The sequence below is a fragment of the Rutidosis leptorrhynchoides genome, chromosome 11 (genome assembly GCF_046630445.1).
Source record: "Rutidosis leptorrhynchoides isolate AG116_Rl617_1_P2 chromosome 11, CSIRO_AGI_Rlap_v1, whole genome shotgun sequence".
Classification (NCBI taxonomy): domain Eukaryota; kingdom Viridiplantae; phylum Streptophyta; class Magnoliopsida; order Asterales; family Asteraceae; genus Rutidosis; species Rutidosis leptorrhynchoides.
Window position 1 is genome coordinate 275,439,959 of NC_092343.1, and position 22,134 is coordinate 275,462,092.

General features: G+C 32.6%; 2 protein-coding genes and 1 pseudogene across 2 annotated transcripts; 1 reads left to right on the forward strand and 2 right to left on the reverse strand.

Annotated features, from left to right (window-relative positions):
* Positions 1–1,156: 1,156 nt before the first annotated feature.
* LOC139875534 (uncharacterized) lies at positions 1,157–1,591 on the reverse strand. The gene is made up of 2 exons (XM_071862869.1): positions 1,391–1,591; positions 1,157–1,336 (listed from the first exon to the last, which is right to left on the reverse strand). The coding sequence occupies exons 1-2, from the start codon at positions 1,589–1,591 to the stop codon at positions 1,157–1,159; spliced, it is 381 nt and encodes a 126-aa protein (XP_071718970.1).
* Positions 1,592–10,146: 8,555 nt separating this feature from the next.
* On the forward strand, positions 10,147–10,265 carry LOC139878083 (5S ribosomal RNA; annotated as a pseudogene).
* A 362-nt stretch (positions 10,266–10,627) lies between these two features.
* Positions 10,628–12,647, reverse strand: LOC139876634 (F-box/kelch-repeat protein At1g30090). The gene has a single exon (XM_071863974.1). The coding sequence runs from the start codon at positions 11,974–11,976 to the stop codon at positions 10,765–10,767; it is 1,212 nt and encodes a 403-aa protein (XP_071720075.1). The 5' UTR covers positions 11,977–12,647; the 3' UTR covers positions 10,628–10,764.
* Between the last annotated feature and the right edge of the window lie 9,487 nt (positions 12,648–22,134).

Below are 22,134 nucleotides of genomic sequence, written 5' to 3' on the forward strand. Positions count from 1 at the left end.
CCGTAGGTATCATGGGCGACAATGGGGGACAACTTTTTACTTTTTGTATGGCGGTGGTCTAAAGGTGGTGCTTGTTGTTGGGATCCCATGCAACATGTGTAGTAATGATTAACAAAAATGCTAGTATGTTGGCTCATCTTAATGGGTTTTTGTCATACATCTTTATGGATCATAAATCCATTAAAGTTGGGCTAATTTAATGGTCCATTAACTAGAGTAGGGTGGACTTAAGTCCATTAAGGTAAAAAAAAAAATTCCAATAAGACTAACTAGTGTGCATTAGTAAATTACTAAGCGTAATTAAGCAACCAATAAGCCAAGTAATTGTCATTAGAAAATAACAATTAGTATTACGTAGTCATAATATTCCAATTATGACAAAAGTTTAACGTGTACAAAGTACATAGCTCGTTTTAAACGTCAAGTGACACTAACGGTCATAAATGCATTTGAGGATCAAGTTAAGTGATTACGCGATTAACATCACGTTGTAAGATACTAACAAAAGTAATTAATCGTGAATAAAGATCCCAGAGCATAAACTAGCTCATTACGCACATATACGCAGATTCGTGAAAGTATAGAGCACAAATATATAAGTCGAAAAAGTCGGGTCGTTACACCTTAGATATAGTTTCATAAAATAAAAAATTGAAAAAAAAAACACATTTAATACTCTGAAAAAAAAATTATCTAAAAATGTGTATTTCAATTTCAATTTCAATTCCAATGAAGTAATAATGTAAATTCTTTAGGTTGATTCTCTCGTGCTTTATCTTGCCAACAAATACATTGTTTATTGCATATTAAATCATAAATAGATAATGATGACTTAAAATGGGAATTTTAAAAGCCAAATCATTAAGAAAATTAATTATCTGGTAAAAGACATTAATTACCTACAAATATAATAATTACACTCTTGAACGAAGTTACGGATAAATAATCTATAAATAAAAAGGTATTTAGTATAGTAACAAAAACATTTAAATAGGATGTTTTGTAGTACGTTAGAATTTTTGGAATATTTACATTAGCTTAAAACGTATGGGTAGTGAGATATATTCACTATCTTTTTTACTCAAGATATTTTTCAATCCGATTTTAGCTCCAGGGCACTCGGAGTAAACTTCCATCTAAAACTCATCAGCTTCAATCAAACCGTAGAATAAACGGTTTCATAAAGCTGCACCGGAGAAAAACCGCCTTTTTTGAACAAATGACGATTCCTTTCTTGCCAAACATAGTACACAAAGGCCGCAAAGAGTAGCTTTATAACGAAAATTCTAGCCACATTCCTACTAGCAAACGGGCTCACCAAAAGCACAAAATCCTTCTATCCATGCGTGATCACAGGAAACTCAATATGATTTAAAATTAAGGACCATACCTGAGCCGAAAACGTACATGAGAAGAAGAGGTGATCATGAGAATCTTGCACCATATTACATAGAGGACATAATAACGAAGAACCATGATGAACCTCCCAAGCCTTTAGCCTATCTTGAGCCTTTAACCTTTCACCCATAAGAAGCCAAACAACAAAGCGTGACGGGGAATGCATTGAGAGAACCAAACCATTGAGTACCATTGTACTATAGGAGCATGAGAATCAAAATATTCATCACTATATGAAAAATATGATAGAGAAACAAAATCAATCATAGCCGAACACGAATATACGATCGAACAAATTGGATAACAAAATAAATTGCATTGTATAATGGAATAATAAAACAAAAAGCCTAATACGGCTGTTTAGATGCACCAAATTTTTTTTATAAGTTATTATACTATACATACAATATTTATGACATAAATTAATATAATATGCAAATATTTATGTCATCATTGTTATAATTCAGTAGGCTTATAACTACCTTTAATGGTTATAAGAACAAAGAGAGAAAAAGAGAGAAGAAGGAGAGAAGAAATATTGATATTGATATTTCAAGAGAAATGGTACACCTTAAATGGTTACCATACATGTCTATTTATAGTATAAAATATTACTATGCAAGAAATATAATAATAATAAAATTAACATCCAATCTAGATATTTTATAACACAATCTAGATATTTTATAACACTCCCCCTTGGATGACAATTTTATTAGAGAATAACTATTACTGCCTCGTTAAAAACCTTGCTAAAGAAAACCCATTGGGATAAAACTTTAACTAAGGGAAAAAGAGTGCAGCATAGAGTTGACTCCCCCTCAAATAGGCAACGCCTGAGTTGTTACATCTTCTGAACATGTCTCATGCCAATATTATGAACGTGTGTTCTGAAAATAGCAGTTGGCAGTGCTTTGGTATAAAGATCAGCAGAGTTGTTGATTGAACGTATCTCATTTTAATCTGGTTGTCTTTTACGAGATCTTGAGTATATGAGAAGAATCTGAGGTTTTCATCTGAAACTGTATCATCTAAATCTTTTATGTACAAGTTTAGCCCTTGTGATTTGTCTACAGTCTCCTTCATGGTTTGCTCAAACCCTTGTTTCAATTCCTATTCCTTTGTAGTCTTTTCTGAGCCTTACCAACATACTATTCTTTTCCATCAAACTTATGACCGTTAAGACCGTCTATGGCTTTGGCGCCTCGTCAGTATTTATATTTTGTTCAGTCACTTTTGATACTCTTCTTTCATTTGTATTATGCAAGCTGCATTATCTTCATATATAGTTGTTGGTGAAGATAGTTGTTAGTCTTTTATAGAGTTCTAGTCCACAAGAATCAATAATGATTTATGTCATTGATCTCAACCAAACACATTTTCGAGTAGTTTCATATAATGCAATCACTTCGTCATGATTTGATGATGATGTTGCAACAAGTGTTTGTTTTAAGATGTTGCAACAAGTGTTTGTTTTAAGAACGCCATGATTTTGTGGTATCTCCATTTAGGAATACATATCGAGTTTGAGATTTATCTTTATGAGGATTTGATGAATGACCTGCATATATATAATCAACCAAATCTTGTTTTGAAACGTTATAATAAAATAATTTTAAATCAGCAGTTTCTCAAGGGTATCAAAATATGTGGTTGATCCCGCTCCATTGTCATTTGAGCTGAATCTTGCCAACAAATTAACTGCAAGAGAAATGTCAGGTCTTGTACAATCTATAAGATACATAAGAACCTCAATTGCACTAAAATATGGAACTTCCGATCTGTTAAGATTTTCATGATCTTTCATTTCAAAATAATTCTTTAGAAGTTGAATGATTTCATAGATCTCTTTATTCGTTCATATGATGTTAATAACATTGACATAAACAACTACGATCACATATCCGAACATTGTTTTTATAAAACATACGTGCAAAATAAGTTTATATGTATACCCCTTTTTTCAAGTAGTCATTTAATCGGTTATACTATTATATCAATCCATATAAAAATCTTTGTGATTCAATGGAATACATTTATTTGAGTTTTGCATTAGATACTTATGATACCTTAAACCCTTCAGATATATTCATATATATATCACTATCAAGTGATTCACATAGATAAGTAGTAACAACATCCATGAGATGCATTTAAGTAACTACCAAGTTGATTAAGTATCTAATAAGTAATTGTATTCACTACATAAGGATAAGTTTTCTTCATAATTCATTTCTGGTCTTTGTGGGAAATATTGAGTTACAAGTCTAGTTTTGCCTTGTAACTTCATTTGCACATTTCTTTTCGGATAAAAATTCATTTATATCCCATATGTTTCACATCTTTAAAAGTGATAACGATTGATCCGAAAACTTTTCTTTTATCGAGCGATTCTAATTTAGCTCGTCTTGCTCCTTTCCATTGAGCTCAATCATGTCCACTTTGTATATTCAATGACAGATTTTAGTTTCAGATCATCATCTTTATTCATGATGTCATTGTAACATTATATGAAAATATCTCATAGAGATTTTAATTTCATTTTGGTTCCATAATATTGCATAATTTTATCGCAATTTTAGTATTTACATTTATCAATATCCTCTGCAGAAGGAATATTGATTTGTGGTTCTTCTTGAACACTTTCTTTTACCTCATTATCAGCTGATTTTCTTTTTCGAGGATTTTTATCTTCGGAACCAATTGATCTTCCACGTTTGATGCGTGGCAAAGACTCAACAGTGACATTATTGCCAGCTTTTGGAATTCCAGTTCGAGCTGGAGCATTTATAGCTGGTATATATGATTTGGTCACTTTTTTTTATCTGTAAATGCATAAAGTAATTAATTTGCAAGTTCTTGCATATGCATTATTTTTGAACTTTCGTTTCACATTCTTTTGTGCGAGTTCAATATACCTTAATTGATGTTCACATCATGAAGCATCATTTTATTTTTTATTTTTATTTCTCCCCCTAATCTAGGGAACAATGTTTTATTAAAATGACAATCAGCAAAACGTGCAGTAAAAACATCACCCATCATGGGTTCAATATATCTTATGATTGAAGATGTTTTATATTCAAAATATATTACCATCTTTCTTTGAAGAACCATTTTATTGTTTTGTGGTGATACAATTGGAACATACACTGCACAACCAATGTTCTAAGGTGAAAAATATTTGGCTCTTGGCCAAAATCAAGTATTAAGTGAAAATATTTATGACTTCCACATGGTATAATGCGAATTAATGTCGCAGCATGTAAATTTACATGTCCACATATAAATATTGAGAGATTTGTACTCATTATCAATTGTCTAGTTATTAGCTGCAAGCGTTTATCTATTGATTCAGCTAAACCAATTTTGTGTATGCACATGAGCAACTGGATGTTCAACAACAATCCCTGTAGATATATAATGATCATTAAATGCTTGAGATGTTAACTCACCAGCATTATCAAGTCTCATCCTTTTAATGGTGTAATCAGAATAATGTGTTCTCAATTTAATAATTTGTGCAAGAAACTTTGCAGATGCCATATTACGGCTCGATAACATACAAATATGAGACCATCCGCTAGATGCGTCTATTAGAACCATGAAATATCAAAATGGTTCACATGATGGATGAATTGGTTCATATATCTTACCTTGAATTCTTTCAAGAAACATTTGTGATTCTTTTTCACAATATACTTTTCATTAATCACCATATGTGCCTTTTTTATCATATATCCTTTTCACCATATACGCCTTTAATCATATGCGCTGTGTTTTTCACCATATGCGCTTTTAATCATATGCGCTTTTCATCATATGCGCTGTGCTTTTCATCATATTCGCTTTTTATCATATGCGCTTATCATATGCGATGCGCTTTTCATCATATGCGCTTTTTTATGTGAATAGTAAATTAATTAATTTCGTTTTACTATTCATATGAATTAATTTCGATTTACTATTTTGTTAATTGAGTAATATATATACATCATATACTTGTGACTCCGAAGGCTCAAATGAATTTGACCATATAGTTATATGTTGTACCTTGCACATTAATTTTCAGTAGAAGCTTTAGATGCATATTATTTTCAGTAGAAGCTTTAGATGCACTTTTTTTTTTAATCACCAAATACTACAAACACTTTGTTTGCGTTTGTTCATAGTCATCAATGAAAACCATTTTCTTTAATTTTATTTTATACAATTAAATTAACGCATCATTATTCTTTTCAAAAACAATAATCTATTGTTATTGTTCACTTGTGCCATGTTTAACAACAAAGGTCAACAACCTCTGTCTTGTTTGTTGTGGCAACCAAAAACAACCTTTGATTTTGTTACCGAGAATCCAAAAAAAAAAAAATTTAATTTTCAATTAATCTTTTATCAAAACCATAAATGATTTTGTTGATCTACGTTGATATGACCATAAAGAATTGACGGCTGACCTACTTTTGTAAGTGTATTTCGGCTATCATCTCGAAAACGCACAACGACCTTTTTTTTTTTAATGAACTATTTGTTTCATATCTAGCTTAGGCAATTATTGTGAACATTTGGTCCCTATAAGAGCATTTATCTTTTAGACTTTTAGTTGATTTGTACTCGTCACAATTAGGGATGACACCCGCGGGTCGTGGATGCGGATTTATTGGATCCATCACCCGTACCCGCGGATTTTTTATTTATTTATTTATTTTTTTAAGAAACATCCAATTGAACCCTTGTTCGTTGAAATAATTTTGACTATCTTTTTAACTCTCCATTATTAAATGAGCCATTTTGATGCACACTCAAAAAAAAAAAATGTTTTTTAAGTTTTATTATTCAATCTCCTTTTTTCAACGGTCACGTTTTTAACAAAATATTTGACAAGTTTGGAAAAAAGTTTTTACCCTCTTGCAATAAAAAAAATCTGCCCATAAAGCTTGTCTAAAATCCGTGACCCAACCAACCAAAAATGAATCTTGCCATTAAACAATTTGGCACCCAATTAGTTTAATAAGGTAGTAGGGACCTCTTTCGCTTGACTTGTTTTACACGTACATGTTTCCACTTCAATTCTTTGATACCCCCACTTGCCTTTAACACTAGATTTATTTAGGGGTGTTTGGATTTGCGATTTGAAAAAATGATTATGCGTTTTAAATAATTGGAATCAAATAATCAGCTGCAGCAAAACGTGTTGTAAATAAATAGTGTTTGGATTTGATTATAATGTTTGATATCGCAATAATTAAATATTCATTTTTTTAGATATTTGAAATCCAATAATTAATGACTAAAATGACTAAGATAGACATCGTAATGTCAAATTATTGGATATCTTATATCAAATAATATATTTTAAAGACATGACAATACCGTAATAAATCAAATTATATATACTACCACCGAAGGGTAATCAAGTTTGAATTCATTAGCCATCATGTTTGCTCTCTTTCTTAGTGCCTAATAATACCCTTGTTGTACCCATTAAAAAAAACATGACTAATTCTTTTTAGGATATTTAAGTAATTTTGACTCTAGAATTTTATTGCGTTTTGGTGCAGTATGCTGAGTGCTACTGTTTCATAACCGCGTTTTGATGCTTCCTAAACGTACATAATCACTTTTCAAAGATTAATTGCCAAACACTAAAAATCAATTTTTTTACGTTTATAAAACGTAATAATCAAAAAATCTTTCTCAAAACGCTACCCCAAACACCCTCTTAAACGTGTATGATTAAATTCCATCTGATGAGTAGTTGTCTCGGCCCAAGACTTATCAAAAGGAATTTCGGTTTTTGAGATAAAGTAAGGAAAAGAAGGAAAAAAAAATACGAGGGCAGATAATAGCAATTAGGTACAATTTTTTTTTTTTTAATTATAGAAGGATACCACTTCATTTTCAATACTTCATTTTTGACAAAAAAAACTACTCCATTTTACCATTCCTTTTTTTTTATTTTAACTTTTAAGATTTACTTTTAATAAAAATACAAACTACTTTTTCTTATTTTAACTTTTAAGATTATAAATTTAAGAATAAACATTAGTATGCATGAAATAAATAATGATTAATTGCATAAGTAATCATAAATGTTAGATAACATATAAAGACCTCATCGGATTCGTATTGATCGGAATTAATTTCGACCCACGGTACCATGTTGTCAAATGACGTGTTGCGTACATAAAGTACCGTGTTGTCAAATGACGTGTTGCGTACAATCATGAGGTCTTATTAACATAAATATAAATGTTAGTGAAGTTAATAAGAGTTAGATTACAGAAAATATAATTCAGGCGGTATAACCGACCATATATAACTTAAATAACATAAATATAAATGTTAGTGAAGTTAATAAGAGTTAGTAAACATAAATGATAGTTAGGCGACAGTGTTGACCATATATAATTTAGGTGGCAGAGCCAACCATATAATAAGAACAATACAAATGCACTAAGAACTTAATAAAAATTAGTAGTTCAAAATGTTAGTAGAAGTTTGATATATTCGAGTCTGAAAATTATTAATAATTTCATACCTTGATCACTGACTTGTGATCGTTTGAGATATCCTTTGATTACACTAAGCTCTTCGTGCTGATAACGTGTTATAATTCAGTAGGCTTATAACTACCTTTAATGGTTATAAGAACAAAGAGAGAAAAAGAGAGAAGAAGGAGAGAAGAAATATTGATATTGATATTTCAAGAGAAATGGTACACCTTAAATGGTTACCATACATGTCTATTTATAGTATAAAATATTACTATGCAAGAAATATAATAATAATAAAATTAACATCCAATCTAGATATTTTATAACACAATCTAGATATTTTATAACAATCATCACATAACTTTATTTTGAGACAATTGTCAAGACATTATATAAGATTATGTCAAGTAAGCATAATTTACATTATCAATTTACAAATTTATATGATAAATATAGATAGATTCTTTAACCCAAAGCATCAACTCTTCTAACATCAAGAAAAAATTGGAGCGTTTGATTCTCCTCTCATTTCTTGTTTTACTTTCTTTGTAGGAATTTATTATTCTTGGTTTACATTCTTTGTGAGTAGTGAGTTATTCTTCTTAAGTTTCTTTGTATCGTGAATTTATTATTCTAGTTTTCGTTAACCGAAATCGAATTTCCGGAACATTAACCGGAAGCTTAAACAAATCCACAAAGTTTAATTAATTAAAACAACTAATAAATTAATTATATTTAAAAACATAATAATTATATAAAATAATTATTATAAGCAAGTTATTATTCGTTTCGTTGTTTAAAAGACGTTTTTCCGGTTTTCACTAACCGTTCGTATTTCAGTGTACTTCTACCGAAGCGTTTAAATGAAAACTACTAAATATTATTTTTCTAAAGCAAATAACTATTAAAATAATCATTCATGTAATAGTCGTGTGAATCGCAGTCTTGAAAGACATCTTCTGCTGTTAACTTAACCGCCCCGTTTTCTTTGTATATCATCATCCGTAACATGTTATTCAATAAATATATCATTCATATTAATTCTAGTAATGCTCTAGAGACTGAGTATGAGTTCACATAATTCAATACGTAGAGTTCAAGTAGTCACAGTTTAAATATTCCTAAATGTATTTAAAAAAAATTCGGCGTAGGAGATCGTATGATTTAACTAAGGGTCGTCTAGAATTTAATGAAAGTTTTAACGAAAAAACTCGGGTTGTTACAGCAACCATTTGCTCGATCAATTTTGGTAACCCGGTAAGTGTTTCTTTCATAGATGAAATTGTGAAACTGAGATCTTTCATTTGCGATGTTAGGATCTTAAGTTTTACATATTGAGAATCAAGACGTGCTTCCAATTGTGTGGTAATCAATGGTTCTAGATTCACCATGGTGAAGACTTGGGTTGTTGGGCAATGGAACCAATAATAGATATTTGATATGTAATAGTTTATATGATGTAGCTTTGTAGTAGAATCAAGAACAAGATGAATTAATAGTGAAATAGATATGGAACCTTTTATTAAATGATCAAAAGAAAATACATAATCAGAGAATATCCATTGAATGGAAACTTCCTGCAATATTCAATGAAGATACACCAGGTGCAAACTTCCATGCCCAAGCTATACTATAGCTGAAATAACAAAATACATACAAAATAATATTTGAATGCCATTGACAATACACCATACTCCTATTTATTCTAAATGCTCAATTCGTAGTATTCACGTATACAGTGGCGGAACTTGACCCCGACTCGAGAGGGGGCGAAACTAATCGAAGGTGGGTAAACACTAAAAAATCCCTTATATTTCCGTATTTTTTTTTTTTTTTTGGTGTAATTTTTTTTTCGAAATCGAGTGGATGCGAATACCCCTTTTGTCCCTATAATGTTCCGCCTCTGCACGTATATGTGGTCCTTTCTTTGTGGGCTTTCCAAACAGTTGGTTTGTTGGGCTACAAGTCAATGGGTTGGGCTTCATTATTAGGCTGGAAGCTGGTGTTGAGTTGTTCTTTATCATAGTCGAATCTTGACCTCTCATATGAGAAGACAAGTCACTACCACTATGTCAACTCCGTGTTGTTGAACAAATAAGCTTTTTGAAATGACTGATAAAGTTCATGGGTCGGTTAAGTTAAATATTAAGTTAAAAGCAAACAAGTAAAATGGCTGACTGAAGAATGTATGGAGAGCCTTAATCTAGTTGATCCATGAATAAAAAATTCTTATCTATTTAAATTTTTTTTTTAATGTAACCAAATATTTTAGTATTCCACCGGATCCCATCAGAACTCTGCAGTTAAGCGTGCTTGGGCGAGAGTAGTATTAGGATGGGTGACCCTTGAGAAATCCACGTGTTGCATCCCTTTAAAAGTTTAAACTATCCCAAGGTAGCCCAGTGGTTGGGGCCTCTGACATTCTTGGAAGAGGTCTCAGGTTCGAATCTTGGGTTGGTCAAGAAGGGTTGAAAACATTCAGGGAGTATTCCTGATGGGCTGCGTACACGAAAGTATGAGGTCAGATTACTCGCCCTTCCCGAATAGCCCGTACAGGACAACCTTACAACTTTTTTAAGATGAACTACTCAAACTATAGATAAGCCTATAGTACCCATTTATCTATGTGAAAGAAACACACAGATCTTCATTACTTTATCTATTAGACCCATTTAAGACTAAACAAACCCAATACTAATAATCACAAGTGGTGAAACTACAAACTCTGGCTCTAGTTTAACAAAAGCTGTAATATATAAGTAAACCAATGTATATATACATTAAATAAAAAAACAGAACATACACAATTTAATCACAGAAACAGAAACAATAACAAAGAAGCAAACAAACATCAAACCAAACAACTTGACTACCCAAACAGAACCTGTGCACTCGAAGGCGTCAAGTTACAAAACTTCGCAGGCGCTTCAACAACTTTCCATCGAACCGAAAACCTCGACGAACGATTATCACATTCCTTTACTCTCAAAATACAACCCACAGCAACGTTAAGATTTTTCCCCACAACACAAATTCTATTATTACAGCAATTTACTGAAAATGGCTTACATATTTGTTCAGGTAACGCTGGCCCGTCAACTGTTTTCCATGAATCGTTCTTCATATCATAAACCTTAAGTTTAGTCCTCTCGTGTTCAGTTACCACAAATAACTGATCGTAAATAACTACACTAGTACCCGTCCATCCTTCTCTAAGCCCATCAGACAAATTTTCCCAATTATCCGTTTTCGGATCATAAACTTGACCCCTCGGTACAACATAAAACGGCCAAAACCACCCTTCTGTCACAAAAAGCTTCCCATTAACAACCGCTGAATCATAAGACGCCATGTTTGTGCGCATATTAGCAACTGGGTGCCATATCCCCTTTTGTGGGTCCATAACCTCAACCGAATTTAGCTCCAAAAGATCCGTACTATTCCCACCCGCTACATAAATCTTCCCATTTATAACCCCACTCGCGAAAAACGACCTTGGAGTGATCATTTTCTTCATAACGGTCCACGAATTCTTTTGAACATTGAATTTCATTACTAAATTTAACGGGCAATCGGCGTCAAAAACAACACCCCCACAAACAAAAAGTGACCCTTCAAATGGTAACGAAACACATCTAAATCCATGTGGACAGACCTTATCGATACAAGGCATTTGTGGAATCGTATGCCATAAAAAATTAGTAAGATCAAGAACATGCCATTGAACCTTTCCTGTACATTTATGAAACGCGAATACATATAACCATGGATCTTTAAACCCCATTTGTTTTCGTTGTGTAAAAAACCGTTCTTTGCTCCTAAATAACTGATACCAACGTCTGCAAACCGATTTGCTACTTAAGTGACTAGAGACAGGTAGCCTTAGAAGACAACTTAAAGCTATATCATCAGGCAGCCCAGGTATAAGTGGATCCCCATTAAGACTTGAATCCGATTCCATAAACGGATCAAGTAAACATGATTGATTTGCAGTTAACTTAAATTTCGGAGATACTGTCAACTGTGAATCGCCTAGTTTCTGTATTGGTACTTGTTGTGATGAAACACGGACCCTTTGCATCTTTTTTTATTCAACCATTAAACTTATAAAAAACTACTAGTAAAACAGAACAAGCTTAAAAAAAATCCTAATTTAAAGTTGAAAACTTAAAAATAAAATAAAAATTATCAACAAATAGGACAGAACTGCAAAAACCATTCTCTGATATTTGAGCTATCTTTTGAACACTATGATGATAGTTAGTTAGATGTATATGATCAAAAATAATGATCAAACACAAGATAAAATAAAATCCAATTCAATCACAAACTAAGTTTTTGTTATGGTAAAAGGATAAAAGTACATAAGTATTTCTACAAGATTTTATAAGTTTAATAATCAAGAACAAATTATGATATTCACAGTTCAAGAATCAAGCACAGCTTATATAATTTATTGATTCAGGTACGGTACTAAATTAAACAATATTAAGTTCTTTGTAATCAAAAAACAAGGGAAAAAGAAAGAAAAAAGTATGAGAAAGAACAAGACTTACAGATAACTACAAGAAAGAAGGGATTAAAGATTGCAAGTTGAAGATTGATTGATAGTGATAAGTGTTGTGTTTTTTGGTGGTGGTGGACTTATTATTATAAATTATTTAATTTAAGTTAATTAATTGTTTTGGTGGGCTGAAAACTGAAACCCACAAAGAACGAAACCAACGTATGCGTACGTGGCAAACATATTCATTCATTCATTCATAGAGAAGGAAATAATAATAATAATAATTCCCACGAGCAACAAAAGAACGTGGACAGAAAAGGTACGGTTTTATGCTCCAAAGTGGTTCAGACCCTCCCGTACACCCTTCAACCGGCCCGGATTCTTATTTTATACGTACAACTCCTTTCGTTAAAAAAAAAAAATATTTTTTAACTATAGTTCTATAACTATGAGGTTGTTAGTGTTAGACTATGTTATTATTAGTCCATGTACTACTTATTATTTTTATTGGGTTTAGCCGTTTTACCATTGTTAGGGTTTTAGTCTATATAAGGTCTCTATTATATTATGTAATGACATTAATAAAATAATATCAATTCATTCTATTCTCAACATGATATCAGAATATTGAAATAATCTCTGGACCTATTTCATTCTTTACTCCACAAATTTCTCAATTCCATCAATCATTCGGCTACTGACCAAGAATTATTTATATATATATTTTTTGAATTTTTCTAACGACAACCCTAAGGGTTGTCATTAAGAAATAATTATATGCATAAATAAGTAGTACATGGAGGTGGTCTCTCTCTCTACAGAAAGTGGATAGTTATATTGAGTGTACAATTGTTTGATACATGTCTGAATAGCTTAAAGACAGCCCTTAGGTTGTCATTAGAAATTTTCATATTTTTTTACGGACACCTCCTTTCGTTCTCTTTTTCTATTTGGTCGCTTGTGTAATTGGTTGCTACAAATTAATAAGTAATCGATTTGATTGGTGGTTGTTACCTTTTCAGCCACCGTCAATATCCTTTATTTTGCCATAGCCGACACCTATTCCTATACCCTCTTCTTTTCATTTGTTAATTTTGTGTAGTCTTTATCCACTCACAAAAAAAAAAGAAAAAAAAAAAAGAGATATAATAGTTATCTTTCTTGATCTCCTACTGCAACATACATCTATATTTCTTTTTCAAAGAACGAATTTTGCTTTTGTGAGATTTGTCAATTTTCATTTTTAAGAAAAAAAGTTGTAATTCCTTGAATTCAATAATTTGATTAAAATCCAAATGACAAATCAGAGCGCAACATGTGGCGCGATAATCACATGTGATTGGAAAAAAAATCCAAAAAAATATTTTTTTTTCGAAATTTTTTTTTTTGGAAAATTTTTTCTTAATTTTTTTTTTTTTAAATTTAGCATGTTAAATCCAATCACATGTGATTGAAAAAAAAGTTTATAAAATATTTTTTTCTTCAAAATTTTTTTTCTCAAAAATTTTTTTCCTCAAAAATTTTTTTGTTTTCAATCATATGTAATTAGATAGATTTGACATGCAGAATCACATGTGATTGGGTTTTACAATCACATGTGATTGACATGCAGAATCACTTGTGATTTACCGCATGTCAAATCCAATCACATGTGATTGAAAAAAAAAATTTCGAAAAAAAAATTTTCGGAAAAAAATTTCAAAAAAAAATTTAAAAAAATTCTTTTTTTTTAATTTTTTTTCAATCACATTTGATTGTCGCGTCACATGTCACACTCTGATTGGTCTCTTGGATCTTAACTTAAAAGTTGGATTCATTTAAATATTCCTCTTAAGAAAAAATTATATTAAATACTCAATATCTTGGTCATCAATTCCGATCATCTCATCTGTCATAAATAAAACGTTTATCTTTCTGTTGATATTTTATTTTATATTTTAATCATGAAAGATGCTTCATCCAATTCTAGAACATCATTCAAAACAATCAAAAAATTATAGCACAGTTAGGAATTACTCAGGCCCAACAGCAATCTCAACATCCGGTTCAACAACAGGCCCAATGCTTTTACACAGCCCAGCTCGATTACGATAGTGCCAGGTGGCACATGGATACGGGTGCGTTTTCACATCTGACCTCCCGTATTAATAATCTTAGTACTGTTTTTGATAATTGCAAATATTCATCAGTAACCATTGGTAACGGGAACACCATTCTCGTCACTAACACCGGTCATAGTTTGTTACCAAATGTCTACCGACCGTTACATTTAAATAATGTATTTGTAACCCCTAACATCGTTAAAAACCTCATATATGTTCGTCAATTTACTCGTGATAATCTAGTTTCTGTTGAGTTTGATCCCTTTGGTTTTTCTGTGAAAGATTATCTGACGCGTCGTCTGCTTCTCCGATGTGATAGCACCGGAGATCTCTACCCACTTACATCACCCACCTCTCAGCATGCTCTTCTCACCAGTGCAGTTACATGGCATCAACGTCTCGGACATCCCGAACATGATATTTTTCGTAGACTTTTTTCTAATAAAGATATTATTTGTAATAAATCGTCGTCCCCCGTTCTTTGCCATGCCTGTCAGCTTGGCAAACACGTGTGACTCCCTTTTTCTGTTTCTAGTTCTAATGTTAATGCTCCTTTTGATATTATCCATTCGGATTTATGGACATATCCTGTTTCTAGTCTTAGTGGTTTAAAATATTATATTATATTTCTTGATCATTTTTCGCATTATGTATCGGTTTTTCTGTTACGTAAACATTCATCAAATTTCGTACATTTGTTCGCAGTCAATTTAACCAAGCAATCAAAGCTTTTCAATGTGATAATGGAGGTGAATTCGATAACACTGCATCCATCAACTTCTTCAAACTAAATGTATTCAATTCCGATTCTCTTGCCCTCACACCTCTCAACAAAACGGAAAGTCCGAACGTATGCTCCGCACCATTAACAATCTAATTCGCACCCTAATCTTTCAAGCTCATCTCCCGCCAACTTACTGGGCGGAAGCTCTCCACATGGCAGCCTATCTACTTAACATTCTTCCCTCTTCCGCCATCAATCATGACATACCGCACTCCCGTCTATACAAACAAAAACCTAACTACGTCACTCTCCGAGTCTTCGGCTGCCTCTGCTACCCTCACCTTCCCACCACACACAAACTTGCACCTCGCTCCACTCCATGTATTTTTCTTGATTACCCCTCCAATCATCGGGGTTACCGCTGTCTGGATCTTACAACTAACAAAATCATCCTCTCTCGACATGTTACCTTCGATGAGACCTGTTTCCCTTTTGGTTCCATGACACCCGCTCAACCACCATCCTATGACTGTCCCCACACCTCCACCTCATCCTATTTCGGAGCCACGGCCTCCTCCTACTGAGGCTACATCTACCTCTACTTCTCTCTCCACTCACCCTATAATCACCCGCACCAGCCTTGGTACCACCAAGCCTGTCCAACGTCTCAACCTTCATACAACCGCCATATCTCCCATTCCCCGCACTTACTCTGAATTTATTCACGACTCTAACTAGAAGCAAGCTATGTCTGATTAATATAATGCTTTAATTAACAACAGTACTAGAAACTTGTGCCTCACCCATCGGACAAGAACATAGTTCGCTCCATGTGGCTATTCAAGCACAAATATAATGCAGACGGTAATTTGAGAATGTATAAGGCTCGACTCGTTACTAACAGTCGAAGCCAACAGGTTGGCATTGCTTGTGGTGAGACTTTTAGTCCGGTTGTTAAACCGGCATCCATCCGTACGGTTCTTAGTTTAGCGGTGTATCCATTCTATTCTCTATAGTTAGTGGTAAGATTTTTGGCTTTTCAATATAGAGGTTAAGGGTTCGATTCCATGCAAAGATTAGTGATAGAGAATGATTCCTGATTTATTCATTGATCACGATGGTAATTATTACGCGATTACATACACGGTTTCTACCTATGACTTAGCTAACAAGAATCCTCTATTTTAGGATATGATATATATCTTAAATACAAATATTCTGTAAGACCCTAAATTTTATATACCAGAAAGTGTCACCAGAGAGTGTCCTCAAAAACTGTAAGGAAAAGTCTACTTATACTTATGCATTTTCAGAATTAACATCAAAATAAGTTAAGAACGACGTTCCATATGCTGGAATGAAGTTCCAAATTCAAGAACGACGTTGTGTATAGGAGGATTGTGTAAAATTGAACGGAACAAGTTTGAGGACGTTTGAGGAACGACGTTTTGGCATTCGGAACGACGTTCTAGGATTACGAAGGGAGGGACGACGTTCCTAAATGTGGAATGACGTTCCTATGACAGAATTGTAGTGACCCGAACTTTTCCATGTTTATATATATTAATTGAGATTGATATTTACATGATTAAATGTTTCCAACATGTTAAGCAATCAAACTTGTTAAGACTTAATTAATTGAAATAGGTTTCATGTAGACAATTGACCACCCAAGATGACCGGTGATTCACGAACGTTAAAACTTGTAAAACCTATATGATGACATATATATGGTTATATATATAGTTAACATGATATTATGATAAGTAAACATATCATTAAGTATATTAACAATGAACTACATATGTAAAAACAAGACTACTAACTTAATGATTTTGAAACGAGACATATATGTAACGATTATCGTTGTAACGACATTTAATGTATATATATCATATTAAGAGATATTCGTAAATCATAATATCATGATAATATAATAATTTAAAATCTCTTTTGATATTATAAACATTGGGTTAACAACATTTAACAAGATCGTTAACCTAAAGGTTTCAAAACAACATTTACATGTAACGACTAACGATGACTTAACGACTCAGTTAAAATGTATATACATGTAGTGTTTTAATATGTATTCATACACTTTTGAAAGACTTCAAGACACTTATCAAAATACTTCTACTTAACAAAAATGCTTACAATTACATCCTCGTTCAGTTTCATCAACAATTCTACTCGTATGCACCCGTATTCGTACTCGTACAATACACAGCTTTTAGATGTATGTACTATTGGTATATACACTCCAATGATCAGCTCTTAGCAGCCCATGTGAGTCACCTAACACATGTGGGAACCATCATTTGGCAACTAGCATGAAATATATCATAAAATTACAAAAATATGAGTAATCATTCATGACTTATTTACATGAAAACAAAATTACATATCCTTTATATCTAATCCATACACCAACGACCAAAAACACCTACAAACACTTTCATTCTTCAATTTTCTTCATCTAATTGATCTCTCTCAAGTTCTATCTTCAAGTTCTAAGTGTTCTTCATAAATTCCAAAAGTTCTAGTTTCATAAAATCAAGAATACTTTCAAGTTTGCTAGCTCACTTCCAATCTTGTAAGGTGATCATTCAACCTCAAGAAATCTTTGTTTCTTACAGTAGGTTATAATTCTAATACAAGGTAATAATCATATTCAAACTTTGGTTCAATTTATATAACTATAACAATCTTATTTCAAGTGATGATCTTACTTGAACTTGTTTTCGTGTCATGATTTTGCTTCAAGAACTTCGAGCCATCAAAGGATCCATTGAAGCTAGATCCATTTTTCTCTTTTCCAGTAGGTTTATCCAAGGAACTTAAGGTAGTAATGATGTTCATAACATCATTCGATTCATACATATAAAGCTATCTTATTCGAAGGTTTAAACTTGTAATCACTAGAACATAGTTTAGTTAATTCTAAACTTGTTCGCAAACAAAAGTTAATCCTTCTAACTTGACTTTTAAAATCAACTAAACACATGTTCTATATCTATATGATATGCTAACTTAATGATTTAAAACCTGGAAACACGAAAAACACCGTAAAACCGGATTTACGCCGTCGTAGTAACACCGCGGGCTGTTTTGGGTTAGTTAATTAAAAACTATGATAAACTTTGATTTAAAAGTTGTTATTCTGAGAAAATGATTTTTATTATGAACATGAAACTATATCCAAAAATTATGGTTAAACTCAAAGTGGAAGTATGTTTTCTAAAATGGTCATCTAGACGTCGTTCTTTCGACTGAAATGACTACCTTTACAAAAACGACTTGTAACTTATTTTTCCGACTATAAACATATACTTTTTCTGTTTAGATTCATAAAATAGAGTTCAATATGAAACCATAGCAATTTGATTCACTCAAAACGGATTTAAAATGAAGAAGTTATGGGTAAAACAAGATTGGATAATTTTTCTCATTTTAGCTACGTGAAAATTGGTAACAAATCTATTCCAACCATAACTTAATCAACTTGTATTGTATATTATGTAATCTTGAGATACCATAGACACGTATACAATGTTTTGACCTATCATGTCGACACATCTATATATATTTCGGAACAACCATAGACACTCTATATGTGAATGTTGGAGTTAGCTATACAGGGTTGAGGTTGATTCCAAAATATATATAGTTTGAGTTGTGATCAATACTGAGATACGTATACACTGGGTCGTGGATTGATTCAAGATAATATTTATCGATTTATTTCTGTACATCTAACTGTGGACAACTAGTTGTAGGTTACTAACGAGGACAGCTGACTTAATAAACTTAAAACATCAAAATATATTAAAAGTGTTGTAAATATATTTTGAACATACTTTGATATATATGTATATATTGTTATAGGTTCGTGAATCAACCAGTGGCCAAGTCTTACTTCCCGACGAAGTAAAAATCTGTGAAAGTGAGTTATAGTCCCACTTTTAAAATCTAATATTTTTGGGATGAGAATACATGCAGGTTTTATAAATGATTTACAAAATAGACACAAGTATGTGAAACTACATTCTATGGTTGAATTATCGAAATCGAATATGCCCCTTTTTGTTAAGTCTGGTAATCTAAGAATTAGGGAACAGACACCCTAATTGACGCGAATCCTAAAGATAGATCTATTGGGCCTAACAAACCCCATCCAAAGAACCGGATGCTTTAGTACTTCGAAATTTATATCATATCCGAAGGGTGTCCCGGAATGATGGGGATATTCTTATATATGCATCTTGTTAATGTCGGTTACCAGGTGTTCACCATATGAATGATTTTTATCTCTATGTATGGGATGTGTATTGAAATATGAAATCTTGTGGTCTATTATTATGATTTGATATATATAGGTTAAACCTATAACTCACCAACATTTTTGTTGACGTTTTAAGCATGTTTATTCTCAGGTGATTATTAAGAGCTTCCGCTGTCGCATACTTAAATAAGGACGAGATTTGGAGTCCATGCTTGTATGATATTGTGTAAAAACTGCATTCAAGAAACTTATTTTGTTGTAACATATTTGTATTGTAAACCATTATGTAATGGTCGTGTGTAAACAGGATATTTTAGATTATCATTATTTGATAATCTACGTAAAGCTTTTTAAAACCTTTATCTATGAAATAAAGGTTATGGTTTGTTTTAAAAATGAATGCAGTCTTTGAAAAACGTCTCATATAGAGGTCAAAACCTCGCAACGAAATCAATTAATATGGAACGTTTTTAATCAATAAGAACGGGACATTTCAGTTGGTATCCGAGCGTTGGTCTTAGAGAACCAGAAAATTTGCATTAGTGTGTCTTATCGAGTTTGTTAGGATGCATTAGTGATTCTGGACTTCGACCGTGTTTTCTTTAAAAATGATTGCTTAACATTTTTGTTGGAAACTATATATTTTTAACATATGAATATTATGTGATATATTAATCTCTTAATGTGTTTGATATTATGTGATAGATGTCTACCTCTAGAACAAGTCCCATTGACTCACCTAATAATAATGAAGAGTCAAATGTAAATTGGAATGATTCGTGGACTGATTCACAAGTTCCCGAAGAGGAACCGGAAGAAGAGTCGGTACCGGAAGAAGAATCGGAACCGGAAGAAGAATCGGAACCGGAAGAAGAATCGGAACCGGTGGGGGAAATAATAAAACGGTTAAGTAAAAGAGAATCCTCAACCAACCGACCAAGGTTAATTATGGTCAATGGTGTTTCCGCCAAGGAAGCAAAATATTGGGAGGATTACCAATTCTCCGATGAATCGGATTCCGACGAGAATTCCAATGATGTTATAGAAATTACCCCAACTGAATTTAAAAAGGCAAAAGAAAATAATAAGGGAAAGGGCATAAAAATAGAGAAATCTAATTCTAACCCCGATGAACTTTATATGTATCGTCAACCCCCGAAGTCCTTAAGTTGTAACAATGACCCGGGAACCTCTAAACCACCAGGTTTTTCTAAACCAATGTGGACAACGACGGCTCGTATTAGGGGAACATCATATATCCCTAGAAACTTGGCAAAACGAACCAAAACCGAAGAAGAAGAAACGAGCGAGTCGGAATAAGATAGTTGTATTCGTGTGGTGTAATATATGTAATATAGTGTTCTTATGCTTTATGATATATGTAAAAATTGCTTGTATTAATAAGTATTTTTTTTTATGAATCTAACTCTTGTCTATTTTACAGTTTAAAAACACAAAATGGATAGACAACCCAATATTTTAAGAGGCCTACCCGGAGACATGATTGATGAAATCTTGTCTAGAGTCGGCAAGAATTCCTCGGCACAACTATTTAAGGCGAGATCAGTTTGTAAGACATTCGAAGAACGTTCCAAGAATGTCTTGGTTTATAAGAGACTTTCGTTTGAAATATGGGGGATATCACATTGGGAAACCCATAAGTTACGATGTGTTTACTTTGACGCATATATTGCGGGGAACCCAAATGCTATTTTACGCAACGGGTTAAGAAATTATTTTGACTCAATATATCCGAATATTGGACTTCGTGATTTAGAAAAAGCGGCTAACATGCAACATAAAGAAGCATGTTATGCTTACGGATTAGTAATGTTCGGTTCTCACCAAAGTGAGAACAAGAACATCGGGCTACAACTATTAAACAAAACGTTTCCAAAAGTGACGGAGTCGGTAATTGGGGTAAGAAATGAGGTTTTTAGATTGTTACGGGACTATTGGACATTACGTAACCCTCGTCCCTTTGACGACGTTACAACACGCTGTCTTATCAACGGCCATAACGGTTATGTTCCACAAGACCAAGGATGGGAAGTAATCCTAGTAAAACCAGAATGCATGACTTGTTTCTGGACGTATGAATTACGTGTCTTTATTGCCTTTGCTGAACGACTTGTGTACTAGCTAGAATTATCTTCACAACCATCTTGTATCAAATTTATTGTGTGCTATATTTCATGCTATATGTAAAATAAGCGGTATTGTAAGTTTGTAAAATATTGTGTAAAAGTTTGAACGCGAAATATTATTATAATCAGTTTTTCATATAGAATTGTAGTAGTTGAATTGTATATTAGCTACTAAGTATGAACTTAACGGGTAGGTACTACCCGAATTTAAACTTATAAAACGCTAATATGAAGAAAAAGCTTTTATAAATGAGTTCATATTATGCTACGAAATACTATTGACTACTCTTAATATTCTGTATGATTAACTTGTTCATTTGACTATTTTGAAGGAAATGGCACCGACTACTCGACACACCTTGAATATGAGCCAAGAGGAATTTCGTGCCTTTCTTGCTTCAAACATAGCCGCAGTACAGGCTGCGCTACATACCAACAATAACCTTGGATCTAGCAGTATAGGAAATCGTGTAG